Source organism: Phalacrocorax aristotelis, chromosome 10 (assembly GCF_949628215.1).
Source record: "Phalacrocorax aristotelis chromosome 10, bGulAri2.1, whole genome shotgun sequence".
In the NCBI taxonomy this organism is placed as follows: domain Eukaryota; kingdom Metazoa; phylum Chordata; class Aves; order Suliformes; family Phalacrocoracidae; genus Phalacrocorax; species Phalacrocorax aristotelis.
This window is the reverse complement of record NC_134285.1, coordinates 3,792,800-3,816,608: the sequence shown is the minus strand read 5'-3', so window position 1 is coordinate 3,816,608 and position 23,809 is coordinate 3,792,800. Positions and strand designations below refer to the sequence as shown.

Below are 23,809 nucleotides of genomic sequence, written 5' to 3'. Positions count from 1 at the left end.
CCAAGCTGGTTTCAGATGGGGCAGAGTCTGATGCGGGTTAGTTGTGTTGCTGAGAGGATGTTGCTGTGAGCTGAAGGGCTGTGCCGTGCGTGAAGCCGGGATTGTTCACCCAGTGCCTGCTGCGAGCCCTTTGCCGCGGTGCGTGGGGTATCCCAGTCCGTGCTTTGGGCATGTCATTGACACCCGTACCCGGGGAGCGCCTTGTGGACGGGGCTGCTGGAAAGCCGAAGGACAGACTGCCAAAGGCTCATGATGGAGAGGTGGCAAACGTCTGCACAGCGCGGCCGGGGTGCGAGAGGGACTTTAGTCTGGTTGCTTGGCTGTGCCGGGAGGGTGGTGGTTTCACCCCATCCCCAGGCTGGTCTGACTCCGCACACTCCTGCAGCCCTCCGCTGCTTCTCATTAACCCGCAGCCATGTCTCCGCCGAGCCAAACCCGTTTTCTCGGTTACTCAAGTCCTAATTACTGTTTATATTGCTGCGTGTGTCAGCACCCGGGGTGGGGGGGCAGGTGCTGCGCTGCTCCCTGCCCTCAGCAGTGCCCTGCAATCTGCAGGGCTACCGATTACACCCTGCTAACGATGACCATGAAGATATAAAATACCCACAAGAAAGAAGGTGGCCGCTTCAGCGCTGGGTCCCTGTTCAGCTCCCAGCCCCGGTGAGGCTGAGTTCCCCAGTGTCCTCCCAGTTCCCTGCAGCCTTCATGTACTCCTTGCACTCTGCAGCAGCATGCTCGGCTCACAGCTTGCACTGCTCCCACAGCCACCTGTCTTAAAAAAAACCCCAACCTTTTTATTTTGACCTATAAATACCATTGCGAGGCAAAGAGCCCCTCTCCCATGTGATGTGAATTAATTTGTCTGGGATGGAGGAGATGTGAAATGCTTGAGCAGAATTTAATAGCCATGGGGCACTTGCGGGCGATGAAATGAGAAACTTCAGGTCAGTCTTCTGAGTCTCTTAACGCAGTTCCCAGCGGCCGTCCCTCCGCTCCCTGACACACATCCCATGCCCTTTGGAAAGCAGCAGAGGAGAAATGAGCTCACGAGAGATGTCCCCTCTAGAAATGCTGAGATTCTTCACTGTGGTATTTAGAGCAGCATAATTTCTGTCTCTGAACAGCATCTGAGGGAACCCCAAACCCTGTTTTTTCCTAGCTCTCTTCTCCATTTTAAGATTCCATTATATCCCCACTTTACTTATTTAAAATGCAGCTGTAATCACTAACTGACTCCAGACTGAGCGCCGGGATTTGGAGTCGTGCAATATCTTCTAATGGTTGAGGAGCGAGGAGTTTTCATCGTGGTGCCTTTTGGGTTTATTTTACTAGCTGCAAGTGACAGACCTGAAGAAGGAATTACCTCTGAGCTGGTTTTAGCCTGTAACTGCCAGAGTTTCTTGAAACCCAGCTCTACTGAGCCTATAGTTTGATCGTGGATGAAATTGCATCGGAAGATACTAGCCCCGGACCCATGCAGAGTCATCTCTTCTGCTCCATCCTTTGTTTTGGGCACATGCACACATGTGAGGTGGTTGGCTGCGGGAGCTTGGCGTTACCAAGGTGGGAGGAGAAGCCGTGCTGCTGCTGCTCCCTCCCGGTCACGGCAGTCTCGGTGCATGCGGTCCCGTGGGTCAGAGCCCCGTTAGCGGTGGTTTGCCTGCAGCGAAGGGCCTGGGGAGCTGCTTTCCAGCTCTTCCCACTGCGTCCTTCCAGAAAGCTTGTCAAGGCTGTGCAGGAGGCTGGAGCCCCGGGGGATGCTGTGGTTCTACTGGAAGCAGGGAGAGCCAGGAGTCAGCCTTGAGCAGCAGGGCTGTGCCTTGGGAAGCATCTTGGGGGCTTCTGATAGCAAAGACGGTTCATCAAATGCCTGCCAATCCCTGAGGATGGGCTTCCTCTGCAAACTTAGCATACTGCTATTTTCTTTTTTTAGTTTTGATCTGCATGTTACAAGGCTGGCATGTCTACGTTTAATAAGCTAATACTGCATTATGGATTATCCATAGGTTGGAAACGGTATTGCCTTCCCCTATTAACTTTCCCTGCCTGACAAGTTTGTTTCCCCTCTCAACCCACCACCCTTTAACTCAGCACTAAATATCATTCCTTGCTTGAGAAATCGACATTTTCAGTGACTTCTGTGGTATGTTGAGTAATTCCTGCTCTCCTAGCTGCACCGACAGCTGCACATATGGCGTGCAGCCCCCGTGGGGGGTGGCTGCCCATGCTGCCCGCAAGGCTGGTTTCCCCAGGGGGAGATCTGTGCCTTCAGTGCAGATAGTGGCATGGAGAAGTTTTTGACCCATTAATATCTTGACTTTGCCAAGCTCGAGGAAAACCTTCCCCCTGTCACCCAAGACGTCTAGGAGCTGCTCTGTGCTTCTCCGCCCTGCAGCTCTGAAGCCAGACTGACTTTGGTGGGACTGGTGGCATCTTCCCCGCAAGCACGTGACTATGGCCGTGTCAACCGGCGTGTGTGCATGGAGCCCGCAGCCGGGGGGGCGGGCGGCGAGCCACCAGGCGGGTGCCGGACGAGCTTTCGAAGCCTCTTCCCCGCCTGGCAGGATGGTTCGGGGTCGCTGCCTCGGCCATGGGCTGCTGCTGGGCCATGGTCACCAGCCCCAGGGCGGCTGCTGAGGAGGAGCGAGGTTGGGATCGGCCGCTCTCTGGGGGCCGGGGGGTGCCCAGGAGCAGCCGGGGCTGCTTGCACCAAGGCTTTGCACACCAGCACGACCCCGGGGAAGGGCAGCGACGGCTCCTGCGCCCGAGAGGCAATGGGAGATGGAGGGGCAGGGGGGCACCCACATGGCATTGGCTTGGGCTTCCAGCAGCCCCTTTCCACCCAGCTCTTCGAGGCATGCGTGGGAGCACCTGGCCATCTCGAGCACCCACTGACGCTTTCCTTCACCTTCTCTCTGTCCTCGCAGCTCGCTGCCAGAAGAGAAAAGCAAAACAAGCTCTTCCTTCGAGACTGGTCCAAAGCCGAGTGAGAAGCCAGATACGGAGCAAGCTGAGCTGGACCCGGAGCAGAAGCGGAGCCGTGCACGGGAGCGCCGGCGAGAAGGACGGTCCAAGACCTTTGACTGGGCTGAATTTCGCCCCATCCAGCAAGCCCTGGCGCAGGAGCGTGCAAATGCTGCAGACTCCTCCAAGAGCGGCTCTGCCGCCTTCCCCAGGGATGCCAGTGCCACTGACGCCGACCCGGGAGAGCTGGAGCGGGAGCGGGCCCGGCGGCGGGAGGAGCGGCGCAAACGCTTCGAGATGATCGATGCTGTGGATGGGGCAGGGTCAGAAGAGGCTCTAAGGATGGAGGTGGACCGGATCCTGCCTGTCCCGGTGGACATCAAACCGCAGAACGTCCACGTGGAGATCGAGCAGCGCTGGCACCAGGTGGAGACCACCCCGCTGCGGGAGGAGAAGCAGATCCCCATCGCGCCCCTGCACCTCGCCCACACCGAGGACCGGGACGAGGGGCTGACGAAGCAGCACTTGACCACTCTGCTGGAGAAGGAGGTAAAGCGGGGTGCGTGGGGTGCAGACTGCCTGTCAAAATGGCCTTCAGACCACTGCAGGAACTGTAGGAAGCCTGAGCAAGGCTTAAGAAAGCTGTATTTATTCCTACTTTGCAATAGCAATGAGTGGGGATGCTGTAGGGCTCCCTGGGGAGCTGGCAGGGCACAGATCCGTGTCTGTTCTCGTACAGCTCTGCCAGATGCTTTCATGTTCCAGCAGCTGCAGAAAGGGCTGTTCTTGCAAGGGTGATATTTCGCTACCCCCTCCCATTTAACACAGCCTACGCTTTTGTTGGTTGTTAGCCAGCCTGCCTCTGATGAGATGGGTTCAACTGATGTGCATTAACCGGACTCTAAATTCAAGCTCATAATTCTGTGTGCCTCTACAGCTGTAGAGATTTGTGTCTGCACTTACGCCTACAAAACTATAAACTGGCTTGAATTATAGCACACACCACAAAGGTTCCCTTTTTGTGGAGCCTACATCAAGCAATCTTACGATTTTAGGGAAAAAAAAGGTGGAGACTCAGCTCACTTGGAAGAGGTCCATGCATGGGATAACAAAGGGTGTTGTTAGCTGGGATTAAAGTGTATTAGCAGGAATGAAAGGGGTGCGGGCGTGGAGTAACGAGGAGTATCGCCAAGCTGAACTAGGCTGGGATTTGCCTGGGTCATGCCTGGCACAAGCTGGTGCCATTTGTCCTCTGCTGCAGTGAGCTTTACGAACTAAACTAACGTGTAACTTAGTCCTTTGAGGGGGGGAGGGATTTTGGCTGGCAAAATGAAATCCAGGTCCCAGAGCAGAGCAAAGCAGCGGCACCATCAAAAGCCCTGTTCATTCTGCTCTACATCCCCTCCGAGCCGCTTGCTTCTTATGGCAGACCCCCTGCCCACTCCCTGGACGCTGTCTCTGTTCATCTCCCTCCAGCTGGAGCAGAAGCAAAAGGAGGCCCTGGAGCTCCTGGAGCAAAACCGGCACCTGCAGGACCAGCTGAAAGTGGCACTGGGCCGGGAGCAGAGCGCCCGGGAGGGCTACGTGTTGCAGGTAGGAGAGTGGGGAGGAGAGAGAAATATGCCTTCCTCTATGCCCGAGAGGGACCCTGGTGGGCTTCAGTCCAGGGTGTTCGTGGGGGCATCCTGGTTGATGCAGAGATGTGCACCACTGAGTGGGCTCCAGGAGATTTGACCTTCTTGCAAATACTCATTCTGTGGCCTTACCAGAATCATCTGCTTAACAAAACCTCTGATCTGGGATGCAGTAGACCGAAGATAACATTACCTACTGGCGTCCCTGAGGGAAAATGAAACACAGCCATGGCAGACAGAAGGGATCCCTGTCTACCTCTGACCCATCCTATTACTGTCCATCTCCCTTTTTCTGTGCCTCAGATATTCCCCTCAGGCAGTGGGGCGCACATAAGGCTTTCTAAGCATCTTGCAGCCCAGCAGTTGCTCCTGCCCAGGGGGTCTGTGTGGCAATTACATGGGCAAACACAGCACGTGCAGCGTGTGCGGGCCCGTTCCCCGCAGCCAGAGCGGGAGTTGCGCTGGGACAACATGTTGTCTTGGGTCACTTGATGGTTTCTTCTGTTACAACGTGCCTTTCCTCAGCAAAGCCTAGACGTGTGCTTTGGAGGTTCTGGCAAAAGAGACAGGAGGGTCTCTTGGGAAGTCTCTCCTTCCCTCCTCCAAATAAAGCAGATTTTTCCAGCCCTTCCTCTGGGAGCGTCCATGCCCGCAGGAGCCGTGATGCCTGCAGGGCAGCTTCTGGCTGCTCTCATGTGTCATTAGTCCTGTTTTGTGCAGGGGCAGCATTTTGACCTGCTCAAATCTACTTGGCCAAACTGGCCCTGGATCAAAGTGGCCGTGCGTGGCCGCACGCTGCGCTCCCATAGCGGCAAACCTGGTATCGACGCTGAACTTTGCGTCCTTATTTCTCATGGGAGAAATTTCCCCCAAAGAAGCTGCACGGGCAGTGGAGCCAGCCCAGGTAGAGGGGCATCTTGCCTTCCTTGCTGGTGACCTCCTTGGAGGAGTTATTAATGGATTTATTTCTGGAGTCCCCAAAGCTGACAGTGCTTGCTTGGAGCAGTTCCATTTTCACTTGGCAGTGTTGGACCAGTAACTAACTCCCACTTCCCTGGGGCAAACGCATCTGACCTCCCTTTGCCTAGAGCCCAGAAAAATCAGGGAACGGGGCTAAAAGCTGGATGCTGAATCCACTCTCAGATTGGCTGTGTTGAAGTTGGCTGTAGCGCCTCGATACGAGGGCAAGAGGGGAAGTCTGAAGAAGGGCTGAGCAAGTCATCGCTGCAGTGAGAAGCGACCCAAATTTTGACCTAGAAGTTGGAGAGGGTTTTTGGAAGGGTTGGAGGCTTTTGCTTGCTCCAGTCTAATTGTTCTGGGGATTTCCCTTACGTTTCCCTGGGAGCGGAGGGGTTAAAGTCCTGTAGCAGAAGGGAGTAACCCCACCAATCCCTGCTGGGGTGGAGGGATTGGGATCGCTGGGGAGGATTCTGCAGCCCCAGACTGCAGGCAAACATAACAGCATTTTTATGGATGGAACCTCTGAATTTCATGTGCCCCCCACCTCCATCATGGCTAATTTTGGAGAGGTTCCTGTGCTGTCTATGGGGAGGGATGATGGAGGAGCCTGACTGCTGCCAGCCTATCCCTCCCAAGCTGCCTGGGGAGCACCACCCCCTCCTTGGCAGCATGACCAGCCCCATAGAGACCCCCCCCGAGCGCTGCCCCAACATAAGAGATGCTGCACATTTCGTAAGGCAGCTGCTGAGATACCCACCCCAATGCATGTGCTGTGCACCAAAGCCTCTCTGGCCTCGTGTAACCCCTCTCTCGCTCTGAGCTTCCTCGGGATGGGGCACCCCAACTTTGAACCCTACTGGGAGAAATAGCAGGGGCTCCTGCTCCTTGCAGACAGACTGGAGACATCCCCCGGCTCCGGTCACGGTGGGTGGGAGGGGTCACGTACTAACCCATTCCGGGAGGATGTTCTTGCATGTTTTTGGTGTAAAGCATGAAATTTAACTTAACATAACTGAGTGTCACATCTGTGGGCTTTCCTTATCAGCAACCAGAGTACAGCAAGGCAGGCCAAATTCCTAGGCTTAACGCTGTGCTTCTCTCGCCTCTTCCTGTCTGTGTATTTTTTTTAAAGATACATAATTTCTGTCGCGTTTTGCATGACTCTCTCTGTGAGTTTTCCCTTTGCATGCTCCATTGCTTTGGTTTGAATCTCACACAGGTTGGTTTCTTTTATTTTACATTCTCATCACACCTTTTCCCTCCCTTCACTTGTCGGGCTTTTTATTTTGTCCTTTGTTCTTTTTTTTTTTGCAGGTAGAGAAATTAGATCCTCCCTAGCCTTAAACTTTAGCGTAACAACATCTCTTTAATGCAATGAGCAGCCACTAAGCCCTGTTTGGCAGTCACAGAAATGACATCGCCACGCCGGCTGTCCTGTCTCCCTGCATTTGGGTGGGATGTGATGTCATTTGCTGTCACCTCACTTTCTGTCGTTGCTTTTGGTCGGTAGGACTGTGTTACCTGAACTGTGCACTTTTTGTTTCACAAAACGAACAAACATGCTGAAAAAGCAGTTCCTTTCTTCTCGACCTGTTCCCATCCCCTCCTCCTTCTCACCCTTCCCATTTTTCTCTCGTCTGTCCGTCTCTGTTTTACTGCTGGTGTTTCTTTTTCATTGTTTTTTTGGTTCTGTTTGATTTTGGTGGTTTTTTTTTTTTCGTTTAGCCTGTTACTGTACAGCTGTTTTGATGTTGTGGTCCATGTTTTCTGTTACTGGAAAGCAGTTGTCGCTCATTCAAAAAAAAAAAACAAAAAAAAAAGAAAAAAAGTTGGTTAAAACAAACAAAAAAAATTGTGCCAAGAACAAATCATCCCAATTGGAGCATGTGGGTAGCAGCCAAATCTCTGCAAGGAGCTTTTCCGTGGCCTGCCTGGCCAGAGGTGTGACACTCAGAAGGGAGAGCCAAGAGTGTTACTAATCTAGTATTTAATCGATTTTTTTAAGACCGAGGTGGCCGCCTCGCCATCAGGTGCCTGGCAGAGGCTCCACAAAGTCAACCAAGACCTCCAAAGCGAGCTGGAAGCCCAATGCCAACGTCAAGAGCTGATCAATCAGCAGATTCAGTCGCTGAAGCGCAGCTACGCCGAGGCCAAGGATGTGATCCGGCACCACGAAGCTGAGATTCAGAGCCTGCAGGCGAGGCTCAGTAACGCGGCGGCCGAGCTCTCCATCAAGGAGCAGACCCTGGCCAAGCTCAAGAGTGACCTGAGGAGCGAAAAAGAGAAAGCCAAAGAGCAGCTGGAGGAGTGGCAGCACGGCAAGGCCACGCTCAGCTCCCAGCTGAAGGCCAGCGAGCAGAAGCTGAAGAGCGTGGAGGCTCTGCTCCTGGAGAAGACCCAGGAGCTGCGGGACCTGGAGATGCAGCAGGCTTTGCAGAGGGACCATCAGAAGGAGGTGCAGCGTCTCCAAGACAGGATCGCAGACCTGAGCAGGCAGCTGAACGCTAGCGAGCAAGCACGGATCCTCATGGAGGAGAAGCTGCAGAAGAATTATGAGGCTTTGCTGGAGAGCTGTGAGAGGGAAAAGCAAGTTTTAATAAGGAGCCTGAAGGAGGTGGAGGATAAGGCCAACGAGTATGAGAACCAGCTGCAAAATAATGAGCAGCAAATGGAAATTCTGCAGAAGGAGAAGCTGAGTGCGAAGTTTGAAGGTAGCGAGCTTGTCCACCAGCTGGAGGAGCAGCTGGTGATGAAGGAGGCCAGCATCCAGAAACTCGCAGAGCACATCAAGGAGCTCGAAAGAGAGAGAGATCAGATCAAATGTCGGTTCCACGAGCTCATGAATCAGGTTGCCGAGTCAGATAATGAAGTTGCAAAGCTGCAGGCAAAGTTGAAAATGGAAGAGACCAACTACCGCAATCTGGAGCAATCGTTCGAGGAGGTGTCAGATCAGTTCCAGGGTGTGCAGAAGGTGCTGAAAGAAAAAGAAGAAGAGCTGAGACAGGTTAAGGAAATGCACTTGAGAATTGTGGAGAAGAAAGATCAAGATCTCAGTGAGGCTTTGGTTAAAATGGTTGCTTTAGATAGTAGTTTAGAGGAGACTAAAGTAAAGCTAAAGGCCAAGGAGGAGGCTTTAAAGAAATTAGCTAGTGTCAGCACAGGTCCATGTGCTGAGGACACGGAAGACCTTGGCCCCAGCCTTGAGGCTGATGAAAATCATCCATCCCAACTGGGGCAATCTCTGCAAACTCAGGATGTCCTCCCAGCTCTGACTTACACGCTGAAGGAGGAGGAGGAGGAGGAGGAGGTTCTTGAGAGCAGCCAGAGGCAAACAGAGGAATTCGGCTCCCCGTCCAAAGCTGTAGAGCTCCAGGACCAAGAGTTAGTTCAGAAAGCCTTAGCAAAGCCTGATGTAGGAATCATGGGGACCAAGAGGCAAAGAATCCGTTTCTCGAGCATTCAGTGCCAAAAATACATCCATCCAGATGGATCAGAGAAACACTGGACAAGCAGTACGTCTTCAGACACAAGCCAAGACAGATCACTGTCTGAAGAAAGCATGTCATCAGAGCCAGCTCTTGGTTACCCCTCGTCAGGGACAAGCGACTCTGAGACCTATCTCTCAATCATCCATTCCCTGGAAACCAAACTCTATATTACAGAGGAAAAACTCAAAGATGTAACGATGAAGCTTGAAAGCCAGCATGGCCATAATCAGGAGACCCTCATCGCCCTCCACCATCAGTGGGCCAGCACAGAGTCTCAGCTGCGGGAACAACTTCAGACCAGCTTGTCCCAAGTCAGTGCTTTGATCTCACAGCTGGAGAGTGAGAGGCAGGAAAAGTTCAAGCTCATAGAAAATCACGTTAGTGAGCTGGGAGGTTTCCAAGTGAAAAATGATCAAGCGCTGACTTGCTTAGAGAAGTGCAGGGAGCAACTAAGATCTTTGCCCAAATCAGACAAGGGAAAGGAGGGTGATTTGTTCCATGTTACTCTGTCCAGCATGGAAACAACCTTATCAAATGCAATCCAAGCCTTGAGAGGGGCACCAGTCCCGTCGGAGCATCAGCAGAGTGAAAGCCTTATCACAGAAAGTCCCGCTCCAGAAGGAGGTTTTTTGGGAGAAGAGGAGCACGTCTCCAAGGAGCAGCGAGCGGAAATGTTTGACGCCAGCCAGCTGAGATGGCTTTCTGAGAGGGTGGCATTTGAGGCCTCTCTCATCAACCAAATAGCAGAGTCTTTGAAAAATGCAAGCTCTGAGATATCTCAGCTTCTGAGGCAGATCCAGGGAACGGCCGAGGTGGTTTTGTTGGAGCCAGCAAATGTTTCTCATACAGCAGTTGACTTGGCCAGTGTCCTATCTAAGAAGCTGCTGCTGGAAGGGGAGTTCTGGAGCCAGGTGGAGGAGCTGAGAGTGCACTTGAGCACCAGAGAAGGAGAAGCCGAGGGCAAAACAGAAACAACAGGTTTGGGCTTTTCTCCGTGTTTTCTCAGTGCTGTAGCAGATGCTACGTTGATCAAGGCAGAACTTGGGTTTGTCGCACAGAAAATGAGAGAATCTTTTCATCAGAGATTAAAAACGATCGAAGAAGACCTCCATAATACCAAAACAGCTCTCCAACAGCATAAATGCATGTTGGAGGAGATCATCAAAGCATACAGGACTCCTGATTTTGATGGAGTTATGCACCAGATTTCTGAAGCACTTGAAATTCAGAAAGTTGCTTCAGAAAGAACCCAAATCTCCTGGGACGGGAGCCATCTGCAAATGGTGCCGGGTCAGGAATTAGCCAAGACAGAGGAGATTGGCAGCCTGCCGGACCGTAGTAGTGAAGCTCTTGTCTCCATTCAGGAAGATCTTGCCCAACAACTAAAGGACAAATCAAATGTACTGAAGGAAATATCTGTTGCCTTACTCTCTCTGCCTCCTGAGGAGGCAATGAGAGACTGTCAGAAGCTCCTGAAGATATCTCAGAGTCTTTCATATAATTCGTGCATGGGTGACCTTGAACGGTATTCCTCTTTGTTAGTCCAAGATGCAATTGTTCAGGCTCAGGTTTGTTATACCGCTTGCAAAGTCCGACTGGAATACGAGAGAGAGCTGAAGTCTTACAAGGAGTCCTTGCAAAGCATGGACGCGCTCTGCCAAGAGCGTGTGAAGACTGTCTCTCTCCTTCGGGACGAGTATGAAGACTTGCTTAGAAAGCAGCAGGGTGAGTACGGCGAGGTGATCGCCATGCTTGAGCGGGAGAACGCTGATCTCAAGGGAAAGGTGTCCCAGCTTGACAGTCAGCGAAGGGTCTTGGAGGAAGAAGAGCATAAACACAGCAAGAGCTTGAGTGAATTGCAGGGACGGTATGAGGAGGAGATTCGAAACGTGATAGAGCAGCTAAACAGGACAGAGGATGCTCTGAAGGCTGAGAGGACAGAGGGCCTCAACCAGCTGGATGCCATTGTCCGTGACAAGCAGAACATGGAGCGGTATCACCTGGAGCAGATGCAAATGCTGGAGGACAAGTTCCAGGCCAAGATCAAGGAGCTGCAGGTCATCCATGGCGAGGAGCTGCAGGCGTTGCAGGAGCACTACAGCCAGAACCTGCAGCGCCTGCAGGAGACCCTGGACGAGTACCAGAGGCAGCACCCAGAGGTGTCCCCGGCGGCAGGCCCGGGCGGTGGGGACGCCTGGGCGGCCGGTGAGGCGGGTGGCACTGGGCAGGGCCCCGGCAGCGACCCGGACTCCATGCACGGCCTGAGGGAGCGCATCCAGGAGCTGGAGGCCCAGATGAACGTCATGAGGGATGAGCTGGAGAACAAGCATCTGGAGGGGAACGCTTCCACCTTGAGGGAAAAATACCAGAAAGACTTTGAAAACTTAAAGGTCTTGATACATTTAATACTTTACGCTTCACGCTTACACCCTGCTGAGTGTATGGGAGGGTGCATTCGGTCCCAGAGTTCGCTTGCCCAACTGAGGGGTGTCTCCCGAAAGAGCCAGCATGCCAAAGCAAGCCCAAAAGTGTTAGAAAGGGCTCTGTAAAGCATGGCATTTCCCTTTTCTTCATACTGGGGTATTCTAAATGCATTGCCAAGGGCTTGGTCTCGGTGGGAGGGTTGATTATCAGAGGCAGTGTCTGCATGTAGAGGGGAGAAGGGTTTTGAAGTACCTTGATAACTTCACGTTATCCTTCAGTATGACGACCATAGTGTTTCTCCTTGTACCTGAAGCGTACATTCTGTTCCTGACTTCCCTTTAAAAGCATTCCTCAACTCTGTCTTTCCCAGTCTGATCAAATCTCCAGTCTGTCTCTGCTGCCCTCAAAAATGTAAGATGAAATGGAAACTTAAAGCTCTCAGAACGGTCCTAGGGAAAGCAGCTGCACACAGATACCGAATTCTGTAGCAAAGCAAAGCTCCTCTGCAGGAGGCGGCACACCCTGGTGTTGCACACCAGCGATTCTTGACACGACAAACAGTGCACAGTTACGGGGAACCCAGGCTAGGTGCAGAAAGACCCAGTGGCAATGAAGTGCCTGTTTTCAGATTGTTCCACCAGTCAGGACTGCTGTAAAACTAGTCTGAGATGGTACAGTGTCTGAAAAAAACCCTTGGGTTTGGTGTTCTGCTTTTGATCAAAGAGCATTTCCAGTTAAGGATTGGGTTGAGGTCAATAGAGGACTCCCGGCAGCACCCAGGGAGGATTCCAGGTTGAACGCGCAGCCGAAAGCAGCGATGCAGGCTGCATGTAGAGGTCGTGCCAGCGAGGTTTTCCTGGAGCAGTCATTCTTCAGAGTCAGCAAAAATGTGGGAGAGCTTGCTTCCAGCCACGAGATCTTCAGCACACATTTGGGCGGGGGGTAAAGCACGGCTCAACTCTAGCCAAAAGCTGGTTTTAGCCCTGGGAGAGCAATAGTTCTGCTGCGTCCCGTCAGGTGTCCAGTGGAGGGAGCGCTGCTGGGCACATGGGAGGGAAGTGGTGGTGTTCACTGAACACTGTCTCCTCCATCTTAATCCTTAGGAAGAAAAAACCCTTCCTAACTCCCCACTCAGGGTGGTGGGACACACGGGTAATGCCTTGTCCTGTGAGCCAGGCACCAACAGGGTTGCTTTTACCGGGGGATGTTCTTGCTTTGGAAGAAGCAAAAAGGCCAGAACCAAAATAGAGACTGAAAAATAACAGCAAGCAATGAACTTGACCTCCTGCCTCTGTTTTCAGCTTTGCTCTGCCAAACTCAGGGTTTGCCTGGCGGGAAGGTGAGCAGCATTATCTGGGCAGAGCGGTCCAGGAGGAGAGCAGGACGAACTGGCCTCTCTCTACACCTCTGTGGGAAGCAGAGGGACAGATGGCAAAATAAAAACTTCCCTTGGTTAGAAAGCTAAGCAGGAGATTGCAAACGTGTCCGATTTGCAGGTTAAAATGTGCTTGATTCTTCCCTTCTGAAGCTGATGGAGAATGTAACATCAGTTACACAAGATACTGGTTTGTACATGTTCAAATGTCCTGGGTTTATGGCAATGCATTTGCAATACATTAAATACTGAATCCTCAGCCAGACCAATGGAGGAGCATTCACCATTTTCCTCCAATATTAGAGGTGTAATGAAGAATCCTGCAAGGCTGCTTCATGCCTTTCCATAGTCAGCCAAGTCCAGGCAGGTTCTGGCACTGAGTTATGAGTTCCAAAAAAATAAACAACAAAAAAGGTTGAGAAAACGAAGAATGCCTCAGGATTCAATCTTAAAGGGGAGGACTAAAAGCATGAGAGCTGAAAATTGGGAATGAGAGTGGCACAGGTTACCGAGCATCAGACAACAGAGTGATGCCGAAGAGCATATGTTAGCAGAGGTCAGCGGGATTTAGGCTGTATGAGCACTTTTGTCACTGGGGGAGTGAATTTGTCCCCCTTAGGTTTCCCATGGACTCCAGTGGCTCCCTAGGTGACAGTTCTCACTTCCCGTGGAAAACATGAGTGTGAATCAAGAAGAAATCCATCAAAATCAGGAAATAAAGCCAGCCTGTAACATTAAGAAGGAGAAAAGCCCAGTGCAATGCTTGGCATCGGGGTTGACCCCCCAGATGTCTGATGGGGCTTGTGCACCGCACCCCCGGTGCGTGCCCCTTCCCAGCTCGTGGCTCAAGCCTGCCTGGGGCTTTGCTGTCCTGCCTCTGTCCTGCAGCCGTGTGTCTGTCCAGGATCACAGTGGGCTTGGCGGGGCAGCTGGGCTGGCGGCTGAACTGGAAACAGGCTTTTGCACTTGTCCCGCTGCAGAGGCAGGAGTGGGGCCTGTGCCTGGGGCAGGACCGGGTCGGAGTTCAGGATCTCACAGCCGGCGACTCCTAAATCCCCAGAGCGTTGCTCCCCTGTCCTGGCCTGAGTTCACTCCTTAGTAATTCAGTTAGCAAATACTGGCTGTGCAGCATTTGAAGTGATGCTCGGTTGGGACTGAAGATCCTGTTGCTGTCACGAGTCATTTGTTTTCCACCCCAGAGGTGGCCACATAAAATCAGGCATTGCAGAAGAGAGCAGAAGGGGAGCAGTAGGCTTTTGTTGTTGGTGGTTTTAATGTATATTTGCATTCCCCAGTCGGGTCTGACCCCAGACCTACTCTGTCCTTCCCTTTCACTGGAGCTGCCAGGGGTCAAGCGACTGCGGGACAAGCTCTGACCTCACGTGGTCCATCCTTGGCTGGCTCTTCCATGGTTAGGGAGGGAGAAGATCCCCGTGATGGAACTTGGGTGCCGACCTACCTGCTGGTGTGCGGCTCCTGGCAGTCTCAGCACTGCTGTGACACCGGCCCCACTCTCCCGGGCCAACCCCTTCCCCTCGTCCTTTTGCAGGCAACATGTGAAAGGGGCTTTGCAGCTATGGAGGAGACACACCAGAAGAAAATTGAGGACCTGCAGCGGCAGCACCAGCGGGAGCTGGAGAAGCTGCGGGAGGAGAAAGACCGCCTGCTGGCAGAAGAAACGGCTGCCACCATTTCAGGTATGGGGACACGCCAGAGGGGCTGCTGTGGTGGGGCTGCTCCGTGTTGATGGGGACATGGGGATGGTGTTTGCTCTGGTGTGGAGGAGCAGAGCGTGGAGTGGGATGAAGGCTGGCTGGGGATCACAGGGAGATGGGGAGAGGCTGATGGGACATACATTTTGGATGGAGGCCCATCTTCTGGTCCTCCTCCAGGCCTGGTACCCCTCTCCTTGGCTGTAACACGGTCTGAACTCCGTTCCATCTCAGGAAGGTGTTAGTCATTCTTACAGTTAATCTGTTGCCAATTCCATGCTAAATTCATTCTTCAGCGGCCCAGGGAGTTTTAAAGCACTGGAGCCCAGGGTCTCTGCATTAGCAGTCCCACAATCCAGGAAACAACGTGTGAATTGGACAATCATTTGGACTTCATTTTTTAATGAAGATTTGCAAAAGCCCCTTTGCTGCTTTGCAGCCAGGGGCACAGACTGAAGGGGCCGCAAAGTAGTGGGATGTTTGCTGTGATGACTCTGGTTTTGATCCTTTAAAAAACAAAGAAAAACCACCCTTGGGTGGAGCAGTGCTGGGTGCTAACACTGTGCTGTCCCACACAGCCATCGAAGCCATGAAGAACGCGCACCGGGAAGAGCTGGAGCGGGAGCTGGAGAAGTCCCAGCGCTCCCAGATCAGCAGCGTCAATGCCGACATTGAGGCCCTCCGAAGGCAATACCTGTAAGACCATCATCATCCTCTGTCTGTCGCTGTGTCTCGCAGGGGGATCACGCATGTGGGAAACCCTTTTGTCCTCTTTGATTTCAGCAATGAGTTAGGGGTGGACCTGTCATTGCAGGGACCTCTTCCCACGGTCCCAGCCCAGCTGGGCCCATCGGAGGCTCTTGGTTGCCCATAGTCTTTCAGGATCCAGGTCAATGTCCGCACACTACCCAAGTTCAGCTTCTTTGTCGTCACCAGAAGTAGCAGATATGCAGACAAGGTTTTTCATGCAGCTGCAGCAGGACGGTTGCTCAACCAAATCTAACCAGGCAAGGAGAAAGCACTTAGCTTTTCGTGGCAAGGCTGTCCTCATGTGGGAGCCGAGCAAAACAGCCAAGCAGCTTGATACATCTACCCAAGACCTGTGTGGGTGTGCAAATGCACCCAGTCCCAAGTCCTCAGAGCATACCTGATAGCTCTCAGCTCAGTTTTTGGAGACTTGAGGAAGGCCAGCCATTTAACCTAGAGAAGGACCTCCTCTCCCTTCTGGTGCCAGGAGAAGGACGGGTTGGCTCCCTCTGGGCTTGAGATTTTTCCGAAATGCAAGTCCTCCTCCTCAGTGCTTAGATCCCTGTTGGAATGTCCCAGGCTGGCATGGGATGCTAGAGGAAGGGCGGGCACGGATGGGTATGTGTGGGGAGGGCACTACCCAGCGTGTGTTTCGCCAGGGAGGAGCTGCAGTCGGTGCAGCGGGAGCTGGAGGTGCTTTCAGAGCAGTATTCGCAGAAGTGTTTGGAGAACGCCCACCTGGCGCAGGCGCTGGAGGCTGAGAGGCAGGCCCTCCGCCAGTGCCAGCGGGAGAACCAGGAGCTCAACGCCCACAACCAGGTGAGGGTCCCCGCTGTGCCCGGGGCAGCCGGCGCGGGCAGGGTGTGACGGGCAAACCGCCTGACAGGCAGCGTGGTGGGCTCTGCGCCGAGCCGTGGCCACGCTCCCCCTTCCCACAATGGCTCTCCTCCTCTTCCCAGGAGCTGAATAACCGCCTGGCTGCGGAGATCACGCGATTGCGGACCCTGCTGACCGGGGAGGGTGGGGGAGAGGCTGCTGGATCGCCTCTCACGCAGGGCAAGGACGCCTACGAGCTGGAGGTGAGCTCTGCTGCTGCCGCACTGAAGGTGTTAGTGGGCACAAGTGCCCTTGGACACCCCAGGACGGTGCTGTAACCATGCATGTCCCACCCCCATCGGGTCTGTGCAGCCCATCGGCACCTTGCATCAGAGGTGCAATGGGGCCAGGAGTTCTTGGAGTCCTGATCTTCCCTTCTCACGTGTCAAGCTGGACACCCGCTCTTCCTACTCCAGCCCTGCGTGTCCCCTGGGATTCAGGCTGCACAAAGCAGTGTGGAGTAACAGAAACGAAGGGGTGTGCAGGGAGCACATCAGCGGTGCAAGCCTGGGCAAGTTCCCAAGAGAGCCAGGAGTTATTTTCTTGTGTGAACCAGAAGATGGGTGAACCGAACCAACAGCTTTGTGGTGCCGGCGTGGAGCTGGCGTGGGGCTGACCCTCCAGCCCTGGCTCGGTTGTCACTGGGCGCAGCGGGCGAGTATCTCGGGATCGCAGTCTGTCTGCTCAGGTGTGAACACATGCTGCTTTTGTTCCCGCAGGTCCTGCTGCGGGTCAAAGAATCAGAAATCCAGTACCTGAAGCAGGAGATCAGCTCGCTCAAAGACGAGCTGCAGACGGCACTGAGGGTAATGCCCAGGGACATTACAGCAAATCCTCTTACAGGCTGTGCTCTGCTCCTCCCCGTGTGTGCTTAGATTTCAGCTCACTTAGCCCCAGATTTGAAACAATAATTAATTTTTCAGCTGAATAGAACCAAATACCCATTTCTGTGTCAGCAGTAAAGCGCTCCACCACTCTATCAGCTCAGGACTTACCCCTTCTCCTTCTTGTGGGAAAACATCCCCTTCAGTGTTTTTCCCTATTTCCTATCACATCAGATCAGATTTGAAATGGCAAAAATAATCGGTGTTAGAGATCTGCCCAGCCTCCCAGCATCAGATCTGGTTTGCTCTGGACAGCCTCTTTGCCAAGGCCATTTGTGGGAATTCTGCTTGAATTCTGTGTCCTCGCTAAAATTAAAACCCACAAACAGGTAGTTCTGTACTGAAGGGGCCCGTGTTCACGGGCAGCGCTGCGTGCTCACCACGGGGCTCGCAGCTTTCTGCCTCTCTCAAATGCTGTGTCGCTGTTAGATGTGGCTTCAAAAGTGTGTGTGAAATGTGTGCGTTGCCCTGGCTGAGCATTTCTCCCCACTGCCGGCTCTTCTTCCGTCAGCGTTTGCCAAGCTCCTCTTCAGTGCATTCACAAACCCCTCGGCTCCAGCTGTCTGTCTGACTCCGTTGGCTTGTTCTTGTTCCTTTGCCAGGATAAGAAATACGCCAGCGACAAGTACAAAGACATCTACACGGAGCTGAGCATCGTGAAGGCCAAGGCAGACTGTGATATCAGCAGGTTGAAAGAACAGCTGAAAGCAGCCACAGAAGCTCAGGGAGAGAAATCCCCTGTGAACACCACTGTATCGGGATACGGTCAGTCCTCCAGAAGCTCTAAGCAGTCGTGGGTTTCCCGAGCTAACACATGCATCCTGGCGTGCAAGCCCTTGTGCAGCAACGGGTCTGAGTGGTGCCTGTTTTGCCCTTTCGTGCTGCTTCCCACCCCTGCTCCTTGCAGATAGTCTCACTGGAGACGGCAGGGATCGGGTGGACCTGAATTACCCTCCTGTGGCAGTTTCTCCTTCTAACCCACAGATGGGAAGCTGGTGGGCTTTGGAAGCCTTCTGGTATTTTACATTGGGAAAACCTCATGCAACATGCAGTGCAGGGGAGCGGAGACCCCCAAGAATCCCCCCTGCTTTTCAGGGGGGGACTTCAAGAGACCCCTGCAGCACTGCTTGAGTCGGGCTCATCAGGGCACTTGCCTAGGCTGGGAGGGAACTTGTCTATGCAGGAAGCCTGTGGACACAATGCTAACACTGTTTCGTTTGCTTCTACCCAGATATTATGAAATCAAAAAGCAACCCTGATTTCTTGAAGAAAGACAGATCCAGTGTTAGCCGGCAACTAAGGAATATCAGGTCAAAGGTGAGCTCAGATCTCCTACCCTGTGATGAAAACGCCCGGCGTTACTCTCCGGTGGGGCTCCCAGGTGGGAAGAAATTGGTAGGAGGAAAAAACTGAGAATTTCCTGGTCACTAGTGCTCGCCTGGATGGCACTGGGCAGAAAAGTGAGCTTTTGACTGTGAAGCAGCTGCCTGTGCAGCCAGGCAGGGCCCGCTCCCCTCCACGATGCCCGGCAGGACGCACACACCCTGCTGAGATGGAGGCGTGAAGCTGCCTCCCCACTTGAAAAAAAAAGGATGAAGTTCACCGTGTTCTTTGGTCTTTCACAGGAGGACTCCCAGTATTTGCTCCCCGTTTTCAGTTGAAATCTAGGTGGTGCCACTAGGTGGGAATGTGCACATCGTTTTAGGTTTCACAGTGTTCATCACTGCAAGATTTTTGGTCTATATATGGAATAACGATGCCTTTTGTCCTGGGCGTATTTAACACACGGTTTCCTTGTGTGTTAACGTGGTGCACATGACCCTGTGTTTCTCTGGCCGTTCTGTAGTTGCTGTTTGTCCCAAAGCCCAGTGGTGCTGTGCCACGCTCGCCCGCTTGGCCTGCTGACAGCCACTTACATCATGTTGCACCCTGGCTGTTGGCTGTGGGGACCACAGGGACAAATAAAGGGACCAAAGAGCAAATAAAGCTGGTCCAGAGTCATCGTTAAACATAGGTTAGTTGGAAAGATCATCAGCATGGGCAAAACTCGCTTTGCCTCTCACCACTGGATACCTGGTGTCTCATGCTGATGTTTGAAGTGGTTGGGACCTTGGGCAGAGCAAGAAGCCGAGCAGGCAAAAGGCTTCTAGCTCAGTGCCCGTGCTGGGGAAACAGTCACCACCCGAGCTCTGCGGGCGGCAGGTCATCAGCTTGGGGTGTCTGCGCTGCGCCGAGTAAATACAAAGAGCATCTCTGTGCGTTTCAGGGGCAGCCCAGACCTGCTGGGCCAGGTCTGATGTTGGGTTTCCCTTCACCACTTCAACTCAGACCACTTAATCTTGTTGTCCCCCATGTGTGTTGCTTGGTGGGGCAAGGAGAGGAGAGCAAGCATGGGCTCTGCCTGGGCGCATCGCTGCCGGGGCCGGGGGGCTGGGGCTGCGTCAACACCAATGCATTTAGGATTTATGAGCTTCTTGTTTTGTTTTGTTTTTTTCTTTATTTTGCTTTTTCCTTCAACAGTCCGTTATTGAGCAGGTCTCATGGGATAACTGAAATGAACCCGAGTCCAGGTTCCCTGCCACGTAGGTAAACAAACGGGCACCCACCAAGCGACGCAGCTGCCCACTGGAGCGGCCCACTTTTGCATGCACTGCTCACACCTCCATGGCAAACGAGAGCCCTTCTTCTCTTAATGACTGACTGGTTTATTTACGGCTAATTATTTTACCGGGGATGGGGGAAGGGGAGGGGAGAAGTCAGCAGGCCTAAGATCCTTACGAAATGCAGTCTCTCTGGCTCTTCCCTGGGGAACACGGCTTTCTCGTCTTCCTGCTCCTCCCACCCTCGCCAACACAGCTAACCATCACGGAGAGGATTTGGATGCAGTGGGGCACGTTTTCCTCTTTGCTGTGTTGGGAGCGTGGGACGTCAAGCGTGCATGCTTGAATGACTCTGCATGCCTCAGACTAAACTTCAGCAACATCCAGGTCTTGCAGGAAAAATAGCCGTTTTGCTGTTAGCCAGGTGGAGGAGTGGGGCAGTGATGCCTATAAAAGCATTTCCCACAAGGGCCTGTAGCATGTAAAATGGCGGCCCCCCGTCTCAGCTGCAGAGGGGAAGTCCTGGGCTGCCCTACATGTCCTTTACCCATAATTGCTGCTTCTTTAGGTTGATCTGTGCCTGAGCATGAGAGTCCTCCTTGCCCAGGCTTCCTCCAGCTCCCCGGTGTCCACCCCGCTGCTCCATCCCTTGGCGCTGCCCCTCCGTCCCACACGCTGGCCTGAGGCTTCCGAGCTCATCCAGCAAAAGGAGGGAACTGATGAGAAACGAGGCCTATCCTAATGACCCAAATATCTTGAGTAACTGGAGCAATAGTTAATTTACTGGGCCATGGTAAAGACCAAGGTTAGAGCACTTGCAGAGGGAGGTTAGAGAAAAGAGGGCCACAACCCAGCACGGTGGTAGAGGGGTGGCTGGAGAGCCCCAGGAAGTCTGATGGAGGATCCCTGTAGCACAGATTTCATACTACAGCAGTCTCCCTTCATCAGGCTCTCCTCATCAGCAACTCAAATGGGTTTTGAGACTGCCTAAGGTGTGAATTTACTGAAATTTGTCCAATCAGGCAGAACAGTCTAAGAGTTTGTGTTCTCCTTCCATCTAATGAGAAATCAGCTGCGCAAACTGAAATGCATGGGTTGCTGCCTGTTTAAAGAGGCCCAAAGTAAACTTCCTTTAGGAAGTGTGTGCTCAGAGATTCGCATCCCAAGAGACTCTGCTGCCCGTTGAAAAGAAAGTACACGGCATTTGTAAATTCGAATCAATCCGTTTTAGTGCTTTCATTTCCGTGCTGCTTCCCAAAGCCATTCTCTATTTGTGAGCCTGTGGGAGGAGAAACATTTAAAGAAATACAGTAACCATGGGAATCTGCACAGCCTCAGGCAAGTTTATCATGGAGTCCTGCCTTGATAAACACACGTTAAAGAAAACCCAGCCCAAAAGTCTAACCTGCTGCTATGATTGTACAGTTCTTTGGCACCACAGTCAGAGAAGTAAAAGCAAAAGGGGAGATGGCTGCTTGTTAACAGAAGGCGTTTTGTGTACAGGTCTGTGCCTTTTGAAGCTGCCATGTCTTGGTCTGTAAAGCAAATAATGTTACCTGCGGGCTGCGTGCAGGCAGCTGGCCGCCTGTCCCAGAGCAGGGACAGCCCAGTGATGAAAGCCCTTGCAGCGTGAAGGGGCAGAGCCACTGCTCTGTGGGCCTGGCTGTTGGTTAGGGAGAAGTCTGTGCCTCCTCAGCAGCAGCAAGCAGGGAAAACTCGTTGGTGCTTTGCTTCCCTGAGGCTCTTATGCCACAGTTTCGGGGCTGCAGGAAGGAGGGAAGGCTGGCTTTAGGCTTGTGTGTCTCCTTGGGCTAGTTTCAGATTAAAGCTGTCTTACGGGGGCAAGCAATTTGCTTCTGGGTTTCTACCCCTCACATTGCTGTTTTCCTGGGTCCCCACATGTAGGCAAGAGCAGAATTCACAAATCCAAATGCCAAGGGCTAGCGGGGCAGGCTTTTCTGTTGGCTTAGCTGAGTGTCCTGCCTTGAAATCTGGATGCTGCATCTGAATTGGATCAGCCATCAGATCCTGCTGGACCTGAAGCACGCATTTAGCAAGTCCTTTGTCTAACCCTGTGCAGTAGAGGCAGCTTTGGCTTGGGAGGCTGGGGTTAGAGAAAGGGTGGGATTGTCGCTGGCAACAAAAACTGCAGTTTCCAGGGCTGCTTGCGCAAAGCCTGCCCACTGACCGGAGCCAGGACGGTCCCAGATGCACACACATTCAGTCAGTGCTGCAGTGACCGACATGCAGGTCCTGCTCAGCAGCGCGGTGCTTTAGCATAGCAGGTCCGAGCTGGCCTGCCCGGGGCTTCCGCAGTGCCGGAGCTCTGCTGAAACTGCCCCAGCTGCCACTGCACCACAGGCTCCAGGGGTCATTTTCAGAGTCAAGCTAATCCCACTTGCAGCATGGTGTGCCTCTCATTTGCTTCTGGTACGTGGCTTGGTTCATTTGCAATCTCACCCTCTCTCTAGGCACCATTCACCGGTAACCACCCTCCATAACTGTGTGTTTTCTCTTAGCATGTCCCACTAACCTCTCCGCCAAGGATGCCATTCTCCCGCTGCTCACGTCTCCTTTGCCTGAGCATCGCACCCTTTCTGTGTGCCAGATGCCCGCTGCCTCCCACTCGTGTCCGACGCTGTTTGTCTTTTGTCTCTCCCAGAGTCTGAAGGAAGGCCTGACTGTGCAAGAACGCCTGAAGCTTTTTGAATCCAGGGACTTGAAGAAAGACTAGTTCTCCCCGCTCCGCTTGACCACGCGCACCTCCCAGCTTGAGGCAGCACAGCACCAGCACCGTTTGTCTCTCGTTCCTTTCGACTGTCCTTGCTGTAGTTCGTCTTGACGCCCCCGACGGGACCTGGCGCCGCAGCGGCAGTGCCCCCCGCCACCCCCTCACCTCCCCAGCACCTTTCCCTGCTTGTGAGACGCTCCAGAGACTCTGAGAGGGAGAGGAAGGATCGGGGTGGGGTTTTTTTCCCCCCCTCTTCAGCGCTTTGTAGGAGAATCCTTCCTTTACTGTAAACCATTACACTAAGTGTCAGTATTAAGGCTCAGTAGCCTGTTAATAAGCTAGCTCTGTCGTACCAACCGTTTTGGTATGTAAGCAGGGCCTGGGTGGTATCGGCCATACCTAGCTCTTACTGCTGTCAAGAGACCCAGTGCTTAGAGCACGCCAGGAGCCTAATCTAACCATTGATCTCGATTGCATTACTTGCACCTACAAGGGGGGAAAGCCTGGGGGGAGCTGTCGGGGAGCGCAAGTCTGTGCCGGCGTACACAGCCTGGAGGTACAACACTGACATCTCGCTGGAGAAGGATGCAAGAAATGATTCTCCTGCCCCGTGACTGTGCCGTATCCTGAATGTAGGCACTACCAAAGCCCGGCGAGCTTTGGTGGCTGCCCGGGTGGTTATGGATAGGGAGCTGCAGAAACTCACATGCACTGTCGAGTCCGCCCCATTGGCGTGTCTTTGCCTCGCGTCTCGCTGGTGGTTGGAGTCGGTGTTTCGTGGGCTGAGCTGTAAGATCACTTTCTTGCCTCTGTTAGATCAATCCCAGCACTCTCTTTTATTGCTGTTACTCCCTTCCTCTCATTGAGTCCCGTGTATCCCAGGGTCTGTGCGCATTTGGAACTCCCTTTTCCTAGTCAAAGGAAAGTAGAGTAGAAAGTAGAGCCAATATTGACTGAAAATGCACAGTGCTCAATGCATATAATGCTCCTTTTTTATCAGCTTCTTGGATTCAACTCTTCTTGTCAGCAGGGCAGCTCCTATTTTAATTCTTTTATCTTTTCCTGAAATAAAAATCTCAAAACCAGTATGTGCTTCAGACCTTCTCAGTCCTAAAAGCTTTTGTATTTAAAGCATACAATTTAGCACCGTGAGGCCAAAAAATGGATACAAACTAAGTGAGGTGAGGGAGCTGGTAGCACTAGATGCAACGCAGCGGCGCGGCCAGCCGAGCAGAGGTTGTCTTCGTAGAAGAGGCCTATGCCACCTTGCAGCATCGGGGCTGGCCCGGCACGGTGGCTTCATCCCGGGGTAATGAGAGCATGTCCAGATGCCACCTGTAAAGACCCCCAGTCCTGCCTCACCAATCGCCCTCGCCGGGAGGAAGGCTGAAGCAGCACTATGTTGGCTTCCCAG

The 23,809-nt window shown here is 53.0% G+C and overlaps 1 protein-coding gene across 4 annotated transcripts in view; it reads left to right on the top strand.

The window, feature by feature from the left end:
• The window catches only part of MPRIP (myosin phosphatase Rho interacting protein), an 81,917-nt gene extending 58,436 nt beyond the window's left edge, over nt 1-23,481 (top strand). Inside the window, exons 14-24 of one of the 4 annotated variants that reach the window (XM_075104786.1) lie at nt 2,928-3,513; nt 4,441-4,557; nt 14,395-14,542; nt 15,136-15,253; nt 15,964-16,123; nt 16,264-16,383; nt 16,900-16,986; nt 17,667-17,829; nt 18,296-18,381; nt 19,585-19,646; nt 22,327-23,481. In XM_075104786.1, coding sequence (XP_074960887.1) covers nt 2,928-3,513; nt 4,441-4,557; nt 14,395-14,542; nt 15,136-15,253; nt 15,964-16,123; nt 16,264-16,383; nt 16,900-16,986; nt 17,667-17,829; nt 18,296-18,381; nt 19,585-19,617 — 1,618 coding nt within the window. In that variant the 3' untranslated portion in view covers nt 19,618-19,646; nt 22,327-23,481. Of the gene's footprint in view, nt 1-2,927; nt 3,514-4,440; nt 4,558-7,563; nt 11,437-14,394; nt 14,543-15,135; nt 15,254-15,963; nt 16,124-16,263; nt 16,384-16,899; nt 16,987-17,666; nt 17,830-18,295; nt 18,382-19,584; nt 19,651-22,326 lie in introns of all 4 variants that reach the window. The other 3 variants (XM_075104785.1, XM_075104787.1, XM_075104784.1) reach the window with 3 other exon arrangements.
• Nucleotides 23,482-23,809: the final 328 nt, after the last annotated feature.